Source organism: Mytilus californianus, unplaced genomic scaffold (assembly GCF_021869535.1).
Source record: "Mytilus californianus isolate M0D057914Y unplaced genomic scaffold, xbMytCali1.0.p SCAF_1, whole genome shotgun sequence".
NCBI classification, from domain to species: Eukaryota; Metazoa; Mollusca; class Bivalvia; order Mytilida; family Mytilidae; genus Mytilus; species Mytilus californianus.
Genome location: NW_026262581.1, coordinates 89036621 through 89059219, shown reverse-complemented (window position 1 = coordinate 89059219; position 22599 = coordinate 89036621). Strand labels below are relative to the sequence as shown.

The following is a 22599-nucleotide window of genomic DNA, read 5'->3' as shown; positions in this document are numbered from 1 at the left end:
TGTGACTGTTAATGACGTCTTTACACTAAATCCATTGGACGTTGGATTTGTACTGATTGATATTTTAGTTTTAGATGCATGATTTTTTAACTTTTATTAGTTGTTATTGGCTTTGAACTAGCTGTCAGTTACTGCGTGTACTCCCAGATCTGTACTTAATGTCTTTTTGTTTTGGGGATGTATAAAGAAAGGCAACAGCAGTATACCGCTGTTCAATAGTCATAGTATAAGTACCCTGTCACGTCCACTCTGTTTTTGTTAGATGTATTTCTGCTTTGTATCGATCTGATGAATTAAGCCCTTTTCAACTGATTTTTATAGTTTGTTCTTATGTTGTACTGTTACACCACTGTCCCAGGTTATGGGGAGTGTTGGCGTCTTCAAACTAGTTTACACCCGCCACATTCTATGTGTGCCTGTCCAAAGTCAGGAGCTTGTAATTCAGTGGTTGGCGTTTGTTGCTGTATATCATATTTGTTTTTCGTTCATTATTTTGTACATAAATCAGGCCGTTAGTTTTCTCGTTTGAATTGTTATACATTTGTCATTTCGGGGCCTATTATAGATGACTTTGCGGTATGGGTTTTACTCATTGTTGAAGGCCGTACGGTGACCTATAGTTGTTAGTGTCTGTAGCATTTGGTCTCTTGTGGAGAGTTGTCTCATTGGCAATCATACCACATCTTCTTAATCTTATACTATCACCAGGTTAATGAAACAGCAATGGGAACAAAATAGCCTCGTCCTATGCCAATATTTTATGGGAAATTGAAACTGCAAATTATCAATACTTCTCTTTATCCACATCTCTTGGTTCCGATTCATCGACAATATTGACATAAAATGGGATAATACTGAAAAAGAACTTAATGTGCTCATTCAACATGCATACGAATTCCATTCCTCAATCAAATTCACTTATGAAATATTTGAAAAATTATCTCACCTTATCCGCGAAAATTGGAAAGAAGTAAAAAAACATCCTTAAAAGTAAAATAGCAAAAATACCGATCTCCAAGGAAAATTCAAAACGGAAAGTCCCTTATCAAATGGCAAAATCAAAAGCTCGAACACATCTAAACTATCCAAAATCCAGCCTTAGCCATCTGTACTGATTTGCCGTAGGCCCCCTTCCCCAAAAAGTCTTAAAGACTTTCTGGTGAGAGCTGATTTATCATCTAAACCGGACTTTTCGTCAGCGGGATCTTTGAAGCTAGGGTTGTAGGAACAAAAGATTTCTGACTAACTGAAATACCGAATACCAAGACTTTTAACAATCACTACACTGGAACGAAATACACCACATTTTGCAGTGTAGCTTGCAAGAATATGAATACTGTGTATCTTCTACAGTGTGAATGTGGTAAACAATATGTTTATGGACATCGTAGTGACTATGTATGTAAATCGGACCTTTCTCTCAGTTGACATTTGAGATCCCTTGGCCACAGTAAGGCAGATTTCAATCGACTGACAATTACTATCATTGACCACAACATTGCTTGTTATAGGGAGTAGTGAATCACTCCGGAAAGAAAATTGAAAACGTTGGTACCAAATCCCCGGGGATCAATAAAAAGGTGTAGTTCAAATAGCGCAGTACTATTCATTTTGGGTGCATATCTACGCAGTCTCTGTTGTAAATGCTTAACCTGCGTCAACTTTGAAATTTAAGAATTATACAAGTTTGGTGACTATATTGAACGCATCAATCACATCAAACTTGATATAAAGGATACAACAGACACATTTTAGTATGCCTCATATTTTGACTTGCATCTAGAAATTGAAAATGAGGGTCGGTTGAGAGCAGAACTTTACGACAAAAGAGATGGTTTCAGCTTCCTAATTGTGAACTTTCCATTTCTATGTAGCAACATTCCAGCAGCGCCTGCATATGGAGTATATATCACCCAGTTGATACGATATTCCTGGGCTTGCGTTCTTTATCATGATTTACTTGATAGAGGGTTACTGCTCACAAAAAAGCTATTAAACCTAGAGTTCCAAGTGGTGTAGTTAAAATCATCTCTCCGTATCTTCGTAAATGTTACGGACGCCATCACGAGTTGGTTGACCGTTACTGAATATCTGTTTCACAAATGACGACGGATATGTTCCCGAATGTGACCTACCGAATTAAACTTATCACCGGGTTTGCACTTACATGAACAACACGACGGGTACCATATGTGAAGCAAGATTTGCTTACCCTTCTTAATCATCTGAGATCACTCCCGGTTTTTGGTGGGGTTCGTGTTGCTCAGTCTTAAGTTTTCTATGTTGGGTTTTGTATATTGTTTTTTGGTCTTTTTCTTTTATTTGACATGGCGTTGTCAGTTTATTTTCGAATTATGAGTTTGAATGTCCCTTTGGTATCTTTCGCCTCTCTATTTTTAATTGCACAGTGCTATTCATTTTGGATGCATTTCTACAAATTTCCTGTTGAAATTACTTAGCCTGCGTCAGAAATTTTAGAATTATACAAGTTCAAATCGCACATTAATATTCATTTTGGATGCATTCATACGCCGTCTCTGTTGTTAATACTTTACTTGCGTGAACATTGAAATTTTAGCATTATACAAGCGTGATTCGGTTTGTAATTTGTACTGAGTTCAAGATTGTTTTAGTAAAATCAAAATAGATTGATATGATTTATTTTACGTCATACTGATAGAGGATATTTGTTATCCGAAATATTTATTGATACTTGTATTAACCGTTTCCTCTTTTTTTATATTGGTGTTGAATTGTACACTTTTTAATCGTAAGTAGAATTCATGTACTGTGAACAGTAGCATTTTTCATAACGATCCAATGCCCTCTTAAGAAAGATCGTTAACTGATATCTAAACATTTTATATATATGAATATATTCTGTTATATACTTATACATGTAGTGAAGTACGCTTTTGAAAATTATTTCTATTTTACTCTAATATTGATGGCTGTAATTTAAGATTTCAGATAGCAACGTTATAATCAATATAGGAAGACATGATGTTATGCAATGCCCAATACAAATACTATATAAGTATTAAAAAAGGTTAATATGACAATTCTAAGCCTTATAAATATTTTTTCTGTTAAGAGGTTGGCGTAAAATACAATACGTTCAGTGGCAAATTATCAGAACGATCACTGGCGTTGACTTTGATGGATTTTTATTTATACTCACAAGAAAAAAGAGAAGCATGAAAAACAACATAAAATTAAACAATGTGTCACAATCCCAAATACTGCTTTTCATGGTTGGTAATACATTTATGTTCCAGATGACTTTGCATTGTTGAACATGCTAGTTTGAATCAATAACTTAACCTTCAGAAAACCTGTGTCAAATATCTTTGTTCATTTTGAATTATGTATTAATTTCTGTTTAGATTATACATATGTTACATACAACTTTGACTTGACGATTTGAACCGTTCCAAAATAATAATAAATTTTACTCTTTTATTTGCTTAAGATGATTAGTTTGTTTTATTAATTAAATGTATGATACAGATTTGAAATAACTTCAGATTGGTATGGAAGGAACATCAAATTACTTAGAGCATTTACGTAGTTATTTCTGATTAATCATTTCATCAGAGCCAATTGTAAGGTTTTCTTATAAAAATATTTACTGTTTACGGTATTTTTGTACAAATCATTTAAAAGATATCTGTATAACTAAATACCCTTTACCTCCGAAACTACACGACCCCCCGCTGTGGTGTTGTGAACACGTAAAACTTGTATCGCCAATATTACTGAAGATACGAATTTGCAGAAGTTGGTAAATCTAAAAGATTATAGTTTAGATTGCATAGGTTGTTATCCTCTTAAGTTTGTGTCTTTATGTCTTAAACCACTTGTCACTAAAATATACAATCACAAACACGTATTGCGGGACTTCAAGTCTAAACTCCACAACACCATAACAACAACACAACAATTGCGAAATGTGTTATCCAAAGGTATTCAAGAGCCTGCGTTTCCTATCGTAATCTTTATATTTCCTTGATAGTGACCGAAGCACCTGAGATAACCCCCGATTTTGGTTGGGTTTGTGTTGCTCAGTAACTAGTTTTCTATGTTGTTTTTTGTAGACTGTTGCTTGTCTGTTCCTATATAGGGTGTGACAGTTTTGTTATCTTTAACGGAATAAATTGGGAAATCAAGCAAATATTCAGCCTATCTAACTTGCTCTAATCACCTTTTACTTAAATCTACACATATATTTAACTTTTCTTGACGCACAAATCCCAAAAAGAGACAGAATTAGTCTTAACTGGTATTTAAGACAACACAATACATTTCAAAGTAACAATTTCAATCTATTTTAGTAAAAAAGCTGTCACATTCCTCAGGTTTTCAAGCATATTTTTCAGGAGGAGACAAGCAATATGAACAATATAATTATATGAAGCATGGTTATATTGGAAAAATTAAAACAAATAAGTTACAAAAAATTATTGTTGTTGGGTTGTTGTCTCATTGACATATACCATACATCTCTTTAAAAACGAAAAAGATATCTAAATGTAAAGACTGGGTTTTTGTCATGTTCTATACAATACGCGAATTTCTGAATAGCCCGAGTCCAAGATAGATTTATAAAAATGAACTACCAAAGGCGCCATCTGCAAAGTAGGTCACCAGAGATGAATTGCTGTAAGAAGATAATGTTGGTTGGACATTTATTTCATATGCAACAGTCCAACCACGGAGCTATGAAAGAGTCCTTCTGAAATGTACAGTATGGAATTTTTCCTACAAAAGGTATCGGATGTAACATCCCCACTCTGACCGGAAGTTACTGCATATTTATACATTCCGCAGAGCCAAACGGAAACCAATCTTTTGCATTGGTTTTACTGCCGGAAAGTAGCAGTCATATAGACCATATTTCTATACTACAGTCAATCTTTAGAGTTTCGAACTAACAAAGATATGTACATACTATATAAAAAAGTTACCAACACATCACAATACATAAAATAAGGAATGTTTTTGACTTATTTTGCGTTGTTGGGTTGATGTCATACAGATGTATTTCACACACATTTAAATTATAATATTTACACAATATGTTACTAAACGGAACGATAGTTTCTTCATCCTTTTATAAAAGGGGCGTAAGTTTGATGAAGTACAGAATTTCAAATAAACGGTTCATGTCATTTCAAGCTGAAATGGTATATTATTAAAGTATGTAAGAAGGCTACTTTAAAAATAATTGCGTATGCATTTTGTGTTAGGAGTGTTTGATAAAGAGATTATGACACAGCAGTCACGATTTGAGATAAGGAATGCCACAAAACTGATGTGGAATACCGGTATTATGTGTAATTATCTATAATTTTCAATTGTACTTTTAATATATTAAATACATAACTTTATGCATACTAGTAATCTAAAACAATTTCCCTACAAAACGTATTTCATATAAAGAGGATAAGTATTGTGACATTTTATATCAAGTGTCGGAAACGCAAATATAGTGTACTTGAATAGAGTTGTCTCATTGGCACTCATACCACATCTTCTTATATCTGTTAATACACTTTGGCTTCGGAGATACCTTTCTATTATTAAACATGTGTTGAATGTACACATCTTTAGGATACAGGAATAGTTTTAACAGGAAAAGAAGGGTATTCATAAATAGTGTTGTTCCTTAAACACTTTAAACACACACTTAAAGTACTTATAGAAGGTGAAGTTGTTTACACAATTACAGTTGATCCTTAATCTTCAAGACGTCTGTTTAAACAAGTACTATCTTTGAACAAAGATATCTGACGCATTCAGATGTGAGCATAGAGTTTAAAACAAACCACGAATCTATATCCGTTTTTTTTTTATCATAGTTAAAAAACACACAGTTTGACGGCTAATGACTGATGATTATTAAAGTTGAGTATTACATATACTGGAACTTAACTAAATGTATATTTAGGTATTTTTTCAGAGATAAAGAAGAACCTGGCTGTGAAATAGACATAAACATAATATATTATTAGGTAACAATCTGTAATGAATAATAACTTGTTAGTTTTCTCAATTGAATTGTTTCATATTTTTCATGTCGGGGCATTCTATAGCCGACTATACGGTATGGGTTTTTCTCATTGTTGAAGGCTGTACGATTGCCTATAACTGCTTACAACCACTTTATTTGAATTTTGGTGGATAGTTGTCTCATTGGCAATCATACTTATTTTTATACTGAAACAGTTAAGAACCACGAAGAAATGTCAATCATAAGTATATGTTAAGCACAACTTTAACAATTAGCGATACAACCTATTTCGGTGTGTATATCGGGGACTGACGGACGCCAATAGATGATCTTTTGACAAGTAATTAAATTTGCGATATATGTATTTTGACATTCTTTATTTCAAGTATGATATTTTGTACTCTTTGAGATTATTATTACGTCTTGGAAGATTTAGTCTAAGACTGCATTTGCAAGTACACAAAGTCGATGAGATATATTCATAGCACTCGAGCTATTAATAGCCTAATTGGCCAGCATTAGCTTCAACAGTAGATCTAATGAACCTGTCAGTGATATTAACTTGCTCATGCATTTAAGGCTAAGCCTACAAATCCAAATAATTTAACAGTGGTTTAATGACATCTGCTTTGGTTGAATTTATTAATTTATCTGGATAATTTCATTTTTAAGTTTGATTTTATGTCCGTAATGTTTTCCTTTTATTGTACCATATATCTTATTTTGTTGGTTTTTCTTCAATTCCGTAATTTCGTCCAATCAGAGTAAATATTGGTGACATCATGCATGCCGTTACCATAGTTACGCGTCCTTAGGTCACAAACCAAAATTATTATTGACTGCGTCAGTAATATATTCAATTTATAAGCCAAATTTTATTGTGTGGTTATAATGTTATCAATTAATAGGAAAGGGATATGGGGAAAGTCTCACACTTTTTATACGACCGCAAAAATTAAAAATTTTTTGGTCGTATATTGGTATGACGTTGGCGTCGTCGTCGTCCGGCGTCGTCGTCGTCGTCGTCGTCGTCGTCGTCGTCGTCTGGCGTCGTCCGGCGTCGTCCGAAGACACATTGGTTTTCGCACTCTAACTTTAGTTTAAGTGAATGGATCTCCATGAAATTTTACCATAAGGTTCAATACCACGAAAGGAAGGTTGGGATTGATTTTGGGGGTTATGGTACTAACAGTTAAGGAATTAGGGGCCAAAAAGGGGCCAAAAATAAGCATTTTGTAACTTCCAGACAATAACTTGTGTGTAAGTGTATGGATCTCTCTGACATTGTACCACAAGGTTCCATATCACAAAGGAAAGGCTGTAATTGATTTTGGGGGTAATTGCCTCAAAATTTTAGGAATTAGGGGCCAAAAAAGCGGTCAAAAACAAGCATTTTTTTAGTTTCATGACAATAACTTGTGTGTTAGTGTTTGGATATTTCTGAAATTGTAATACAAGGTTCCATATCACAAAGGGAAAGCTGGAATTGAGTTTGGGGGTAATTGCCCGAAACGTTTAGGAATTGGGGGCCAAAAATGGGCCAAAAATAAGCATTTTTCTAGTTTCCAGACAATAACTTGTGTTCAAGTGTATGGATCTCTCTGAAATTATACTGCAAGGTACCATACCACAAAGGGAAGGCTGGGATTGAGTTTGGGGGTGATGAATCATAAGGGGGTTCAAAAAATTTGGGGGGGGATTTTTTTTTTTTTTCTGTTTTTTTTTCTTTTTTTCCTTTTTTTTTTCTTTTAAAATTTTCCATTTTAAGTTGGTTATTTCTGATTAATATTTAAAAGCAAATAATAATGATATGGTAGGAGATACACACCAAACAGGATGTGTAAATTATTATCTAATAAGTATTGTGCAATAGCAAGAAATTTTCAATTGCACAGTATTGCACAATAGCAAGAAATCTTCAATTGCACAGTATTGCGCAATAGCAAGAAATCTTCAATTGCACAGTATTGCGCAATAGCAAGAAATATCCAATAGCACAATATTGCGCAATAGCAAGAAATTGTCAATTGTACAGTATTGCGCAATAGCAAGAAATATTCAATTGCACAGTATTGTGCAAAAGAAGATACTTCGTATAAATTGCTTATTTCTTGATCAATTTCAATGGGGTTTTATTCTTGAATTCTTGGGGTTCTTTAATATGCTGAATCTAACCGTGTATTAAGTTTTTGGATTTTGGGCCCCGTTTTTAAATTGGTCCACATTGAGGTCCAAAGGGTCCAAAATTTAACTTTGTTTGATTTCATCAAAAATTGAATTATTGGGGTTCTTTGATATGCTGAATCTAACCGTGTATTTAGATTCTTAATTTTTGGTTCCGTTTTCAAATTGGTCTACATTAAGGTCCAAAGGGTCCAAAATTAAACTTAGTTTGATTTTAACAAAAATTGAATTTTTAGGGTTCTTTGATATGCTGAATCTAAACATGTATTTAGATTTTTGATTATGGGCCCAGTTTTCAAGTTGGTCCAAATCGGGGTCCAAAATTAAACTTTGTTTGATTTCAACAAAAATTGAATATATGGGGTTCTTTGATATGCTGAATCTAACCATGTATTTAGATTTTTGATTTTTGGGCCCCGTTATCAACTTTGTCCACATTGAGGTCAAAAGGGTCCAAAATTTAACTTTGTTTAATTTCATCAAAAATTGAATTATTGGGGTTCTTTGATATGCCGAATCTAACCGTGTATTTAAATTCTTAATTTTTGGTTCCGTTTTCAAATTGGTCTACATTAAGGTCCAAAGGGTCCAAAATTAAACTTAGTTTGTTTTTAACAAAAATTGAATTTTTAGGGTTCTTTGATATGCTGAATCTAAACATGTATTTAGATTTTTGATTATGGGCCCAGTTTTCAAGTTGGTCCAAATCGGGGTCCAAAATTAAACTTTGTTTGATTTCATCAAAAATTGAATTCTTGTGGTTCTTTGATATGCTGAATCTAACCATGTATTTAGATTTTGGATATTGGACCATAATAGGTGAATGTCCAATTTAAAATTTTTAAGTTCTTAGACCACATTCATTCTGTGTCAGAAACCTATGCTGTGTCAAATATTTAATCACAATCCAAATTCAGAGCTGTATCAAGCTTGAATGTTGTGTCCATACTTGCCCCAACTGTTCAGGGTTCGACCTCTGCGGTCGTATCAAGCTGCGCCCTGCGGAGCATTTTATTACATCTGTATTAAATTAGTTTTTATTGATGTACTAGGAAGACATCGTCGAACTGTAAAATGGTACATTCGTGTGGGAAGGGAGAATATATTAAACAACTCGTGTAACAAAGATATTAACAACATTTTATTATTTTGATAACATCCTCAGGATAATTATACTTGCCGCAAATTAAAGAACATTACACGTAGTGCTGGTATTGCCTCGAAAAAAATGAGACTGACTTTTAAGATTCTTAGTCTCTCTATCAACAATGTTGCTACTATTTCCTTGTATCTGACTATCGTCCTGTGATACGACACTGATTTTTATGGTTGTACTGGCATCTTTATAAATATCATAATCTATAGTTTCAGTCGCACTTCCGTTAACTGGAAATTCATTTTTCAAAATTGTAAGAGAATGGAAAACATCTTCTGGTTCTGACAATAATTTACCATCCTCACCAAGAAGAAAGTATGTATGTAGCAAACCTTTTCCTTTTATTTCTATACATTGTCGGTCTCTGAATACATAGTGATCATCTTTGAGCAAACTGAGAAAAATAAAGAAAAAAGATATAGCAATGATAAAATTACATTGTTTATACACGAGTTAAAGAATATACAGGGTCTGCCAGACAGTAATACATCCCTCCCATAAAAAATATACAGGGTCTGCCAGACAGTAATACATCCCTCCTATAAAAATATACAGGGTCTGCCAGACAGTAATACATCCCTCCCATAAAAAATATACAGGGTCTGTCAGACAGTAATACATCCCTCCCATAAAGAATATACAGGGTTTGCCAGACAGTAATTCATCCCTCCCATAAAAATATACAGGGTCGGCCAGACAGTAATACATCCCTCCCATAAAAATATACAGGATCTGCCAGACAGTAATACATCCCTCCCGTAAAAATATACAGGGTCTGCCAGACAGTAATACATCCCTCCCATAAAAATATACAGGGTCTGCCAGACAGTAATACATCCCTCCCATAAAAATATACAGGGTTTGCCAGACAGTAATACATCCCTCCCATAAAAAATATACAGGGTCTGTCAGACAGTAATACATCCCTCTCATAAAGAATATACAGGGTTTGCCAGACAGTAATACATCCCTCCCATAAAAATATACAGGGTCTGCCAGACAGTAATACATCCCTCCCATAAAGAATATACAGGGTTTGCCAGACAGTAATTCATCCCTCCCATAAAAATATACAGGGTCTGCCAGACAGTAATACATCCCTCCCATAAAAATATACAGGGTCTGCGAGACAGTAATACATCCCTTCCATAAAAATATACAGGGTCTGCCAGACAGTAATACATCCCTCCCATAAAGAATATACAGGGTTTGCCAGACAGTAATTCATCCCTCCCATAAAAATATACAGGGTCTGCCAGACAGTAATACATCCTTCCCATAAAAATATACAGGGTTTGCCAGACAGTAATACATCCCTCCCATAAAAAATATACAGGGTCTGTCAGACAGTAGTACATCCCTCCCATAAAAATATACAGGGTCTGCCAGACAGTAATACATCCCTCCCATAAAAATATACAGGGTCTGCCAGACAGTAATACATCCCTCCCATAAAAAATATACAGGGTCTGTCAGACAGTAATACATCCCTCCCATAAAGAATATACAGGGTTTGCCAGACAGTAATTCATCCCTCCCATAAAGAATTTACAGAGTCTGCCAGACAGTAATACATCCCTCCCATAAAAAATATACAGGGTCTGCCAGACAGTAATACATCCCTCCCATAAAAAAACTTCTTTATAATACACTTGAGTGTTACAGACGATGAATAGTTTTATAAAAGAACCTTTAAACAATGTTAAATCAGTAGAATAACAAGTTTCAGTTGCGTTTGCTAATAAACATAAACCTGCACATAAATGAATTGATAAATGCTCTCAATAAACATACGTTTAACTATTTAATAAAGTCGATTATACAAATATTGAATGATGCCAGAAATTAATAAATACATTTTGTGTATAGTGCGGAAGATTTTGAATTAACACCTTTGGAAATAATCAGCAAAGAGAGTACTAGTATACTTCGCTGTCTCACTTCAAATTAACAGTATATTTTGTTCTTCCAGTGATTAAGATAAAAGGGAACGGATGTTGTAAAAAATGAGTAAATCCAACAAATAATTATATGTATGTCCCAGTCTTGAATATTATCATTGGTTGTAGCTATTTGTTAATCATTTGTCGATTGTCAATTTGCTCTTAGTTTCTGGTATTTTGACTGCTCTTTTGAATTAACTCGCAACCTTTCTAAAAAGGGTCGATTTAGATCTTCGTACAGTGTTAACGATAGGCTATCATTTCTCACAATGTGGTGACCTCTTAATGTTAATTTTGATCAACTTGGGTAGTTCGGTTACTATTTCATTGACGTTTACCGGAAATCTCCTATTATTCATATTTGAAGTAGAGACACCGAAAATAGATTTACTATACCTGTATGCTGTCGGGCTTATATGTATACGACCAGGTTCCCCATGACTTTCCATACGTGAAGCCGTGTTTACAGTGTCACCGAAAAGACAATACCTAGGCATTTTAACACCGACAACTCCGGCTACTACAGGACCACTGTGGATTCCAACACGTATCTAAAAACAAACCAATGTATATAACATTTGACTTTTTTATACGTTAATAATACATTAAAGTAAATAAACAAATCGAACAAAAGGTTACTTTTCAATATGAATATGTTAAGGGTCAATTGAAATGTATCAAAATCATTTAGTTCAATAATGATAAATGTTCAGTAAATTCCACAAAACAAACGTGAAAATAATAATTTAGAATGAAGCACAGCAGAGAATGACAATAATGCGAGATAACGATTGAAAATAATATATATATTTATAAAATCCCACAAAGGTCAACATTATAAATTAACTACAGTCTGTGAAAAAATAAACATGGAATAAAATACATAATAAAAAATCAATAATTTAAAATAGATTACTTGTAGAGGCTTTCCTGTAGCCGGTGATTTAACATTGCTGGCTTCTTTTACCATATCAATAGCAAATTTGGCAATCGGCTGTGCATGTACTTTCTTGGCCTCCGGTACTCCACTCACTACCATGTATGCATCACCTATGGTTTCAACCTAAAGTCAAATTTTTAAGTATGATTTATTCTGTATTTTTTATCAAATACTAACTTTAGAATATAAAATAAAATCCTATTTTGAATGAATTTATCAAACGTGATTGTATACACTTTACCATCTACCCAAACGTGTTTGTATACACTTTACCATCTACCCAAACGTGTGTGTATACACTTTACCATCTACCCAAACGTGTTTGTATACACATTACCATCTACCGAACGTGATTGTATACACTTTACCATTTACCCAAACGTGTTTGTATACACTTTACCATCTACCCAAACGTGTTTGTATACACTTTACCATCTACCCAAACGTGTTTGTATACACTTTACCATCTACCCAAACGTGTTTGTATACACTTTACCATCTACCCAAACGTGTTTGTATACACTTTACCATCTACCCAAACGTGTTTGTATACACTTTACCATCTACCGAACGTGATTGTATACACTTTACCATCTACCCAAACGTGATTGTATACACTTTACCATTTACCCAAACGTGATTGTATACACTTTATCATCTACCTACACGAGATTGTCCTTCATGATATTTGAAACGTAAAAAGAAAAACAATAATATTTTTAGTTGTCTTTGTTGAATATTTAGAATTGCAGATTGTGGGCTAGGAAACATTTGACATATGGTTTTAGTTTACGTCTATCATGAAAGGCTGTTGTATTTAAACCCGCTGCTGAATTTGTTTGCACCTGTCCTAAGTCAGGAATCTGATGTTCAGTAGTTGTCGTTTGTTGATGTGGTTCATGAGTGTTTCTCGTTTCTCGTTTTTTTATATAGATTAGACCGTTGGTTTTCCCGTTTGAATGGTTTTACACTAGTAATTTTGGGGCCCTTTATAGCTTGCTGTGCGGTGTGAGCCAAGGCTCCGTGTTGAAGACCGTACTTTGACCTATAATGATTTACTTTTATAAATTGTGACTTAGATGGAGAGTTGTCTCATTGGCACTCATACCACATCTTCTTATATCTATTATATAATCTTAACCGAACAACTCTTTTCCATTGTATGAAATAAATTCAAAGGCGTTATCTGTTGATTTCATGATAAAACGGATTTAGCATTTAGAATTGAAGAGTGTTAAATATGTTCTGGTACCTTATAAACGTCATGTTCACTAGTTCTGGCGTCAAATCTTTGATACAGTTCATTCAGCATCCTAACAATATCCAATGGCGTACAAGCTGACGCAATGTTAGTAAATGTCACTATGTCGCTGAATAGTACAGTAACATCGGCAAACTTTTCTGAAAAAAAAAATTATTGAATTTTTTACAATTGTAATTGGTCCAGCATGAAATTCGTTATTACTATGATTTATTAAATAAAATCTTCTTGCACAAAGATCTGATTCAGATGAAATTGCCCTGTGATGGTTTCTGTAATTTTATAATACACGACCCAGTGGTATAATAAGTTACGGTATAAGTCTTAATTCAATGATTGAGGTTAACGATTGATAGCCCTTAAAACTAAACGAATTAGGTATCAAATCAGCTATGCTTTTAAAATATCTGTGGGTGATGGACGAAGAATATATTTACATGTATTTGATCAATATGATATTTATGCAAATAACTCACCAGCTTTGACAGTTCTGCCGTTTTTTAATTCGTCAGCAACTTTTTGTGGTAACATTTGGAATAACAAATTGTCAGTCTTTTGTTTTTCTTCTGCTAAAAGGCGAGAAGTAACCTTCAATTCGGCTGTCGTTTCGTCCAGTTTTTTCCTTAAAAGAAGATATATTTTTATTTAGCCTAAGGACTAAGGACGACTTCTCAAAGGAGTTATTGCCCTAAAATGACAAATGTCACCATTTTTTTTTCCATTTTCGCCTATTATCATGAAATCTAGAAAAGATGTAGAGAAACTTTAAAAGCAAAAGTGATCAGCAAGACAAGATCTACAAATAAGTTACTTTGCCAGAATCATCAGATGACTTAAATTATACAAGATGTGCTCAAAAGGAGACAACCGAAATTTCAGCATTACAAACAGTGTTACAAGTTTTGTAAACACAGGCTGAGGCGGGTTGAGGCGACGACAATTCAGTCAAAATTGTGTGATTTTCTATTATTTTACCTGTTTTACATTTTACAAGTAACATTTGTTAGACAAAGCGGCATAAGTCAGACCTTAAAAGGTAAAAACTGTTTCTTGTTGGACGTAAATAATGAAAAAAATATATCAATTCTCCGTAAATGAAGAGAATAAGATAGTTTGAATAGTCAATTTATATTTTTGATCAGATATCTATTTAGTATCACTATTTTGTCTACTTACTGCTGAAATTGTTAAACATTTTCGTATTTTTTTCTCATGTTTCGAAGGATCTTAAAAAGTTTGTGAGGTTATCGAGTATAAAAATCATTTGAAAGGTATCGACATTAAGCATAATACAATAAAAATCATTGGTCACACAATTTCGAGGTATAACATTGAACTTACGTCAATATTCATATCAATAATTTACACGAATATTTTTTATTTTGATGTTTAGTTCACATTTTCAGTATTTTAAACTGAATTTGAATTATTTTCACATACAGCAAATTGGAAAATCTGGACATTAAAGGAGCAAAGGTGGTCTCATATTGATACGTAAAGTTGATATTCTATATAAATGCAGCTCATATCAAAGTCATAAAAGTAATGTTAGACATAAGCCATTTTAGTGAGCTTTTCTGATCACTTGGCGTCCGTCGTCTGTCGTATCGTCAACCTTTACAAAAATCTTCTCCCCTGAAACCACTTGTCAATGTTTAATCATTATTGAGGTATTCAGTTTAATAAATGGGGTTGATGACCAGGCCTGAAAACTAACATGGCCGACATGGTTAAAAATAATACATAGGGGGTAAAATGCTTGATTTGTCTTTTATTTTAAAAACAGCCATAAATAGAGAAAATCTGACATGGGCAGAAATGTTCAAAATGTTGAGCTCTACCTTTTGTTTATCTATGTCAAAACTCTCAAACGACTTCTCAATGGAGTTATTGCCCTAAAATGACAAATGTCACCATTTTTTTTTCCATTTTCGCCTATCTAGAAAAGATGTAGAGAAACTTTGAAAGCAAAAGTGATCAGCAAGACAAGATCTACAAATAAGTAACTTTGCCGAAATCATCAGATGACTCTTTATTAGAGTTATTTATCCGTTAACGACGATTTTTACCATGATTTTGCGTTTTTGCCTAATATCTTACAAAAATGTTCCTCTCTTAAACTACTTAGCCACAATCATTTTTAGGGTATTTAGTTTGAAAAATGTGTCCGATGACCCGGCCTGAAAACCAACATGGCCGACACGGCTAGAAATAGAAATAGAACATAGGAGTAAAATGTAAGTTTTGTCTTTTTTCTTGACAATCGCTTTGAATAAAAGAAATTCTGACTGGAGGCAGGAATGCTCAGTGTCCCCTTCAGTATTTTGAGATCATTCTGCTGTCCATTCACGTCAAACATGTCAGACGTTTTCTTATAGGAGTCATTGCCCTAGAATGTCAAATTTGACCATTTTTTTCATGTTTGCCTATTATTTTAAAAACTATAATAGATAGAGAAAAATTTTAATTAGGAAAAAAGATCTATAAAAATTCAAATGGCTGAAATCGTCAGAGGACTCGTTATTGAAGTTATTACTCTTTAATGACGATTTTTACCCATTATTTTGCATTTTTTGACTGTTATCTTGAAAATTATAATAGATATATTGAAAGTTTGAATAGCAAAAATGACCAGCAAGACAATTTCTACAAATAAGCTGTCTTTACTTAAATTTTAAGTCGACTCGTTAATTAAGTTATTGCCGTTTTAAGATGATTTTTACCAATTTTAAATTTTTTTTGCCTATTATCTTGAAAAGTATAATTGATACAAATATAGACAGAAACTTTATAAGGAAAAAATATATCGGGAGGACATGATGTACAAATATGTCAACATGACTGAAAATGTCAGTTACCTTTTTGTATTAAATACACCTATGAGGGAGTTAGCCCGAATTTTGTGTATATAATTTACACCAAGATAGTATTGTCAATGCAGAATGATCGTTTCCAATAATTTAGGAGGGGTCTTTCAGCGATTTGATCATATTTTATTGAAAAGTAAGATAATGCAGGGTATACAGTTTCATTTAACGACATCTTGGTGTTAATAGAGTTATTGTCTTTTCATGATGATTTTTACCAAAAAGTGGTCATTGTTGAAGATGCAGGTGAGCGACACAGACTCTTTAGAGCTTCAACGTATTAAACCAATCATGGACCCTTATCACGCAAAATACATTAACATCATTTAGGACAAGTGATAACAATGCAAATTTAACCATTATTCTTAATGACAAGAACTAATTCAAAATTGATAATGTAGTATGAGAAGATGGGTTATAAGTTATATTTCCAGTACTATTTAGGACATGTAACTCAATTACAAGACTGGGCGTGGAGATATTCGAGTCGTGACATTTAAGTATCTTCAGCAGATGTTACAGTAAGTGTTTATATGGTCCCTTTTACGTGACCCTTAAATATACGTACGCTATGTCAATCTCAGCAATTCTCTGTTGATTAAGAAGAATTAACTCCCTTGTTACATCATACAACGGTATATCTGACAAATAAATATTGAGTTGTTTCAGTTCCATTAAACTTGAAAGTCGCGGTGAACAAACATACATCATCAAACGTAAATCATCTATCCAAATCATTTGACCTACAAAAACATACATACATCATCAAACGTAAATCATCTATCCAAATCATCTGACCTACAAAAACAAACATACATCATCAAACGTAAATCATCTATCCAAATCATTTGACCTACAAAAACAACCATACATCATCAAACGTAAATCATCTATCCAAAGCATTTGACCTACAAAAACAAACATACATCATCAAACGTAAATCATCTATCTAAATCATTTGACCTACAAAAACAAACATACATCATCAACGTAAATCATCTATCCAAATCATTTGACCTACAAAAACAAACATACATCATCAAACGTAAATCATCTATCCAAATCATTTGACCTACAAAAACAAATATACATCATCAAACGTAAATCATCTATCCAAAGCATTTGACCTACAAAAACAAACACAACTAAGCAATAAGTAATTAACGTTATGTGACAAGAAGAAGTTAAAACCATGATTATCAGACTATTTAATGAACTAATCAATAGATTTTTTTGCAACACCATGATTATGGAATTTTTGTGTAATAGAGGACCAATGATTCGCATGGTGCGTCAAATCAAAGCAACAACCGACGCATTCGTTTCTATCACGGATTTGTTTATGTCTTACCGCAATTTATGTCTAGGTTAGTCTATGGAAAGGTATATATACTATGAAATTTAGAGCGAGGGGCTTGCCCCGAGCTCTTAATTTCATAGTATTTACCTTTCCATAGACTATCCAATTTAGCACATATTTACAACTCGAGTAATCTTTTAATTGGTCTATTTTGGCTGACTACTTGTATCAAAGGTGTTTGTAAAACGGAGCTCATTAACGAATTTTGTAAATCTACTCACTAGTATCATTGTAAAATATGTGATTTCAAAAGGCCCTTCACTCCAGAATGAAAAGATGGTAGCTGCTGGTGTAAGTATGTATACTGATATAAAGCGGTGTTTTACTATACATGTTCTTCTTACAAGGTAAGATGACAAAATAAATTGACCAAAAGCAGGCAATAATTAAATTGCAGTGGAAGCTTTACATGTTTTCAAAACATTTTTTAATTTCACTGTAAAACTAAAGCTATATTAAATTTGAAACATATAGATAGTTTGTCCCCAAAGATATAGTCTAGCAGATAGGCATTAAAAAGCAACTACAAATAGATCAGAGATTATAGGTTTTGTGTTTTTTTTTTTTTATTAGTTCAAAGTAAAAACTAAAAGATTTATCAGAATATGTTTATATATATATATATATATATATATATATATATATAGGTGGCACATTATCTTCAGACATAATCACAGTTTTTCAATTCATGACATCGTCCTGAACATGCATGAAATATTTGCCACTGGACATTAAGCAACCAATAATCAATAAACCAATCAATTCATGACGAAATAGATCACTTTCCTTAAGAAAGTTTAAAAAATTATCACCAAGTTGCTTTAATTTTCCTTCACAAGGTTTCATAGTACACACTTTTCTGTGTACAAAGTAATTGCATGGATGATACATTATCATAATTTTAAGATATCGTTGTACTCTAATCAAGGTATAAAGAACCATATGTATTACCCTTTATTTAAATGATAAAATTTGCAATTGTCAAAAACATTTTTTAGATCCAAAGATTTTAATAGCAGGATATTTAAAAATCAATGTGAAAACTAATTACAAACTATTTAATTTAATTTGGAACACAGCATTTTATTTCAAAATAGCCAGTGGCAATTTTTGTTTTAAATATCTTGATTACGATACAATGAAATCTTACCCTTGTGGTCATTCATGCGTAGTTACTTAGTACACAGGAAAAGTATGTACTATGAAAATTAGAAGGCAAATATAAGCAATTTGATTGGACGAGAAGTTGTAAGTATGTGCTAAATAAAATAAGGAGATGCGGTATGATTGCAAATGTGACAATTATTAACTAAAGTCCAAATGACGTGGATTTAATCAACTATGGGTCACCGTACACTATTCAACATCGAGTAATATACTGTATAGTCCGCTTCGAAAAGTTCAAGAATTCAAACCAAAAAAAAAAAAAAAAAACACAACTGCCTGACTTATGACAAAATAAATAAATGAAAAACAAATATGACAAACAGCAACCAACATGTTTATTTCATTAGATTTCACATGTTAAGTAGAATGGCTTACCTTGTTTGATAATCTGTGTTCATTCCTTGCTATAAATTGTGTTCAAGTTGCAATGGTTTGAACTTTGATTACTTTTTAGTTTAACGATTTTGATTGAATATTTGTTATATTGCCAAATTTGCTATTATATGCTAAATATCTGGTTGTACACAAACAAACTGGCAAAATATGAGGGATATTGGCGTTAAGGCTAGAAAAATTAGAATATATTTTTGAAGTTACTATTACATGCTAAATATCTGGTTGTACACGAAAAAAACTGGCAAAGTATGAGATATATTGGCGTTAACGAATATCTTTTGAAGTAGAAGCTTCGGGCATATTTCTTAAAATAAAAGTTTTCAAGTCCTAAAAATATCTAAATGATATATTTCAATTTGATTTTCAACAAATGAAGATGCTGACAGTTGCTGAAATCGGTATTCATTAATAAAGGATCTGCCGAAAAATGATATACAGTTTTACTTTGATAATCAAATATAATTTCTATTTACATACTTTTCATTTAATCACTTATAGGAAAAAACGAAATCGTTACAAAAGTGAACGAAAGGAACGAAAAAAAAAAATACTTGATATAATTTTAAAAATGAGTAAGATGCACTTTTGATTTCGAATGTTACATATACAGATCTTCAAGAGAAAACAAAATGAGTCTAAAATTAATTTATAAGCAGAATGTTCCAATTTGTATCATATCTTATTATTAATTATAGAATGAGTCACAACCGCAATAATTATTTAATTATTAATGGGTTGTTCCTACGTTTCTGCATAGAGAATTTACTGACTTTATGATGTGTCGCGAGCTTACAGCACAAAAGCTAATAGTTCATGTGATTGTATATCTTACCTCGTAGAAAAAGTCTTGTTTCTGCATTTTTGCTGTTCTTAACTCCCAGATAGAATACACTATTGATAAACGTCAATATATTTTCAAGCTTAAATTTCATTGGAGGATGGGTGATATCAAACAATGATGTCATTGAAGTATTTGCCTTCAAGCACTGGTGTAATATTTTTGGAATCATGTCACCGCATTGTTTGATTTCTAGATTTTCATCAAAGACAATATGGTATGGAAATGCTTTACAAAAGTGACCATTATTTAAAGAAGTTTGACTGCCATTCGATTGAAAAACATTCATACTGTTATCTGATATCTTCTTGTTATCGATATCTTTGAGTTTTACCAGAAATGTCACGTGTTCTTGGTCTAGTCCACCTTCTATTTGTTGTTTTGATATGCTTATAACTTCCATTTCTGCTATTTGATTGTAAATCTCTCTTGCTACAACTTTTACGACACCTGTTAAATATTAATAGAATATCGGAATTAAATATAAACAAAGTTATACGTTCTTGCCCGTAACAGTTATCTATTTTTATTTAATTTTCGTTTATTATCAATGATAAGGAACAAAGCTTGGTTGTCGTTTGTTGTTGTATATGTCATATTCATATTTCGTTCATTGTTTTTTTTACATAAATCAGGGCCCGTATGCATAAAGCTACTTAAGTTAAGATTTTCCTTAGTAAACACTTAAGTTAAGGAAACTCCGCCCTTTTTACGTAAGTGGTATGCATAAAAAATCTTAAACTAAGTATTTCCTTAGTCAAATCTTAGTTGTTTTAGGTCACGCCCACAAAACTTAAGTGGTATGCATAAAACCCCTTATACTAAGAAAACGCCTAAGATTATACTTAAGTCTAATGTACCTATAGAGCTACCTTAAATTTAAAAAAATAGTTAAAAATCAGTCGAAAGTATGGGTTTTTTGCAGAATATTAATAGATTAGCTACCGTTTAATAATTAATAGTTATATCAGTAATATTTCGTTCATCGGTTCAATATTTTCAATTATTTTGTTTTATTCTAAAGATGTAAGGCAAATTGTTTCACTTACTGGAACAAAATCGGAAAGTTTTAAGACCTACCCCATGGAATTCAAAGTGTATATAACGTATTTATGATACCCAAACCGTATTAAATTAGTTTTCATATTTCCTTATTATATTAAGTGATATATTGCTGTAAACGAAAATATTGTTAGTACGCTAAGATGTTGATAATACCTTACCATAAACATATGAATATAGTTGTTAACCTCTATGTCATTTTGGTGTTTGGTGGAGAGTTGTCTCATTGGCAATTATACCACAGATTTTTATTTGTATATTTGTTGCTTTAAATTGAAAGTCCGGATACAAGTATTATCTTTCGAAATAGCGTGTTTGCTTCAGCATTTATTTAATATGAGCAGAAGTGCGTTACTAGAAGTGTGTTCTTGTTCTGGTAGAGGTTTGGGACTTCAGTTAAGGAAGATTTAGAATGCAGTTTAGGTGGGGACTGTCTATTGCTTCGAAAATTTTATATTAAATGTAATGAATCTTGATTAATATGTTGTTTTTAACAGATAACCGCGAAATTATGATTGCTGTATTGAAGACTACCCTACACGGTCATTTGTATAATAATCTGTGTAATCTTCTCTTTGCGTACACAACTATATCAGTCCTATTCAGGACCGATAACTCTGTCGATAAATATTGGCGGGTATACAATGTTGAAATGTATGCAATAACAATTTTTTTGTTTACAACTTAAAATTTCAATATTGATTTTTTTAATGCCTGGATTTTGCATAAAACATTGAATTAAAAAAATGAATGACAAAAAACATATGCAATGAAGTCGCGTTTAATTTTCTATGAAATAAAACAATCTATTAAATAAAAAATTTCAATTAGAGAATTTTTTTAAACATTTATCGTGAAACATAAACATTTGGTTATTTTATTTAAGCAAACATCAACATATCGAAGAATTGTTCATAATATTCATATTTTCTTAAAGTTCTGTATGGTATATATTTCTTCGGTAGTGTACACGGGAAAGGGAATTATATATTTTAGAAAACTTGTGTATATCACTTAAACTTAGGTTGGTTCCCTCCGTAAAATATCCAGTATGCCTTCGGAATATACAAATATTAACGGTCGGTATGAGCTAATGATGGCCTTGAACTTGAACGTTTCGGTTCCCGGTTTGTCGAACGTCCACATACGGTACCAGTTGAAAATGGCGTTAAACGTCAGACTGAAGTCGGATCTTGATTGAAACAAAATTAACATAAAATAAAATATACCAAACTCATTGATTCTTGGGTAAATAACAGGGGGAAACATGCTTATAAACAACAAAGAAAAATAGATTGTCGACTGTTTTTCTCATTCCATATTGCATATCCATGAACCATGAATTGTACGGGCTTATCATAAGGCGAATCGCCGATGATATATAGGGTTTGGGGATACAACATTAGGCTGTT

At 32.7% G+C, this 22599-nt stretch overlaps 1 protein-coding gene and 1 long non-coding RNA gene across 2 annotated transcripts in view; one reads left to right on the top strand and one right to left on the bottom strand.

Moving 5' to 3' along the window:
* Positions 1-22599, top strand: part of LOC127710157 (uncharacterized) — a 460084-nt gene that overhangs the window by 426288 nt on the left and 11197 nt on the right. The window lies entirely within an intron of this gene.
* LOC127709832 (guanylate cyclase soluble subunit beta-2-like) lies at positions 9363-20552 on the bottom strand. The gene is made up of 7 exons (XM_052215496.1): positions 20120-20552; positions 16933-17107; positions 13974-14119; positions 13489-13637; positions 12213-12359; positions 11693-11847; positions 9363-9747 (listed from the first exon to the last, which is right to left on the bottom strand). The coding sequence occupies exons 1-7, from the start codon at positions 20526-20528 to the stop codon at positions 9384-9386; spliced, it is 1545 nt and encodes a 514-aa protein (XP_052071456.1). The 5' UTR covers positions 20529-20552; the 3' UTR covers positions 9363-9383.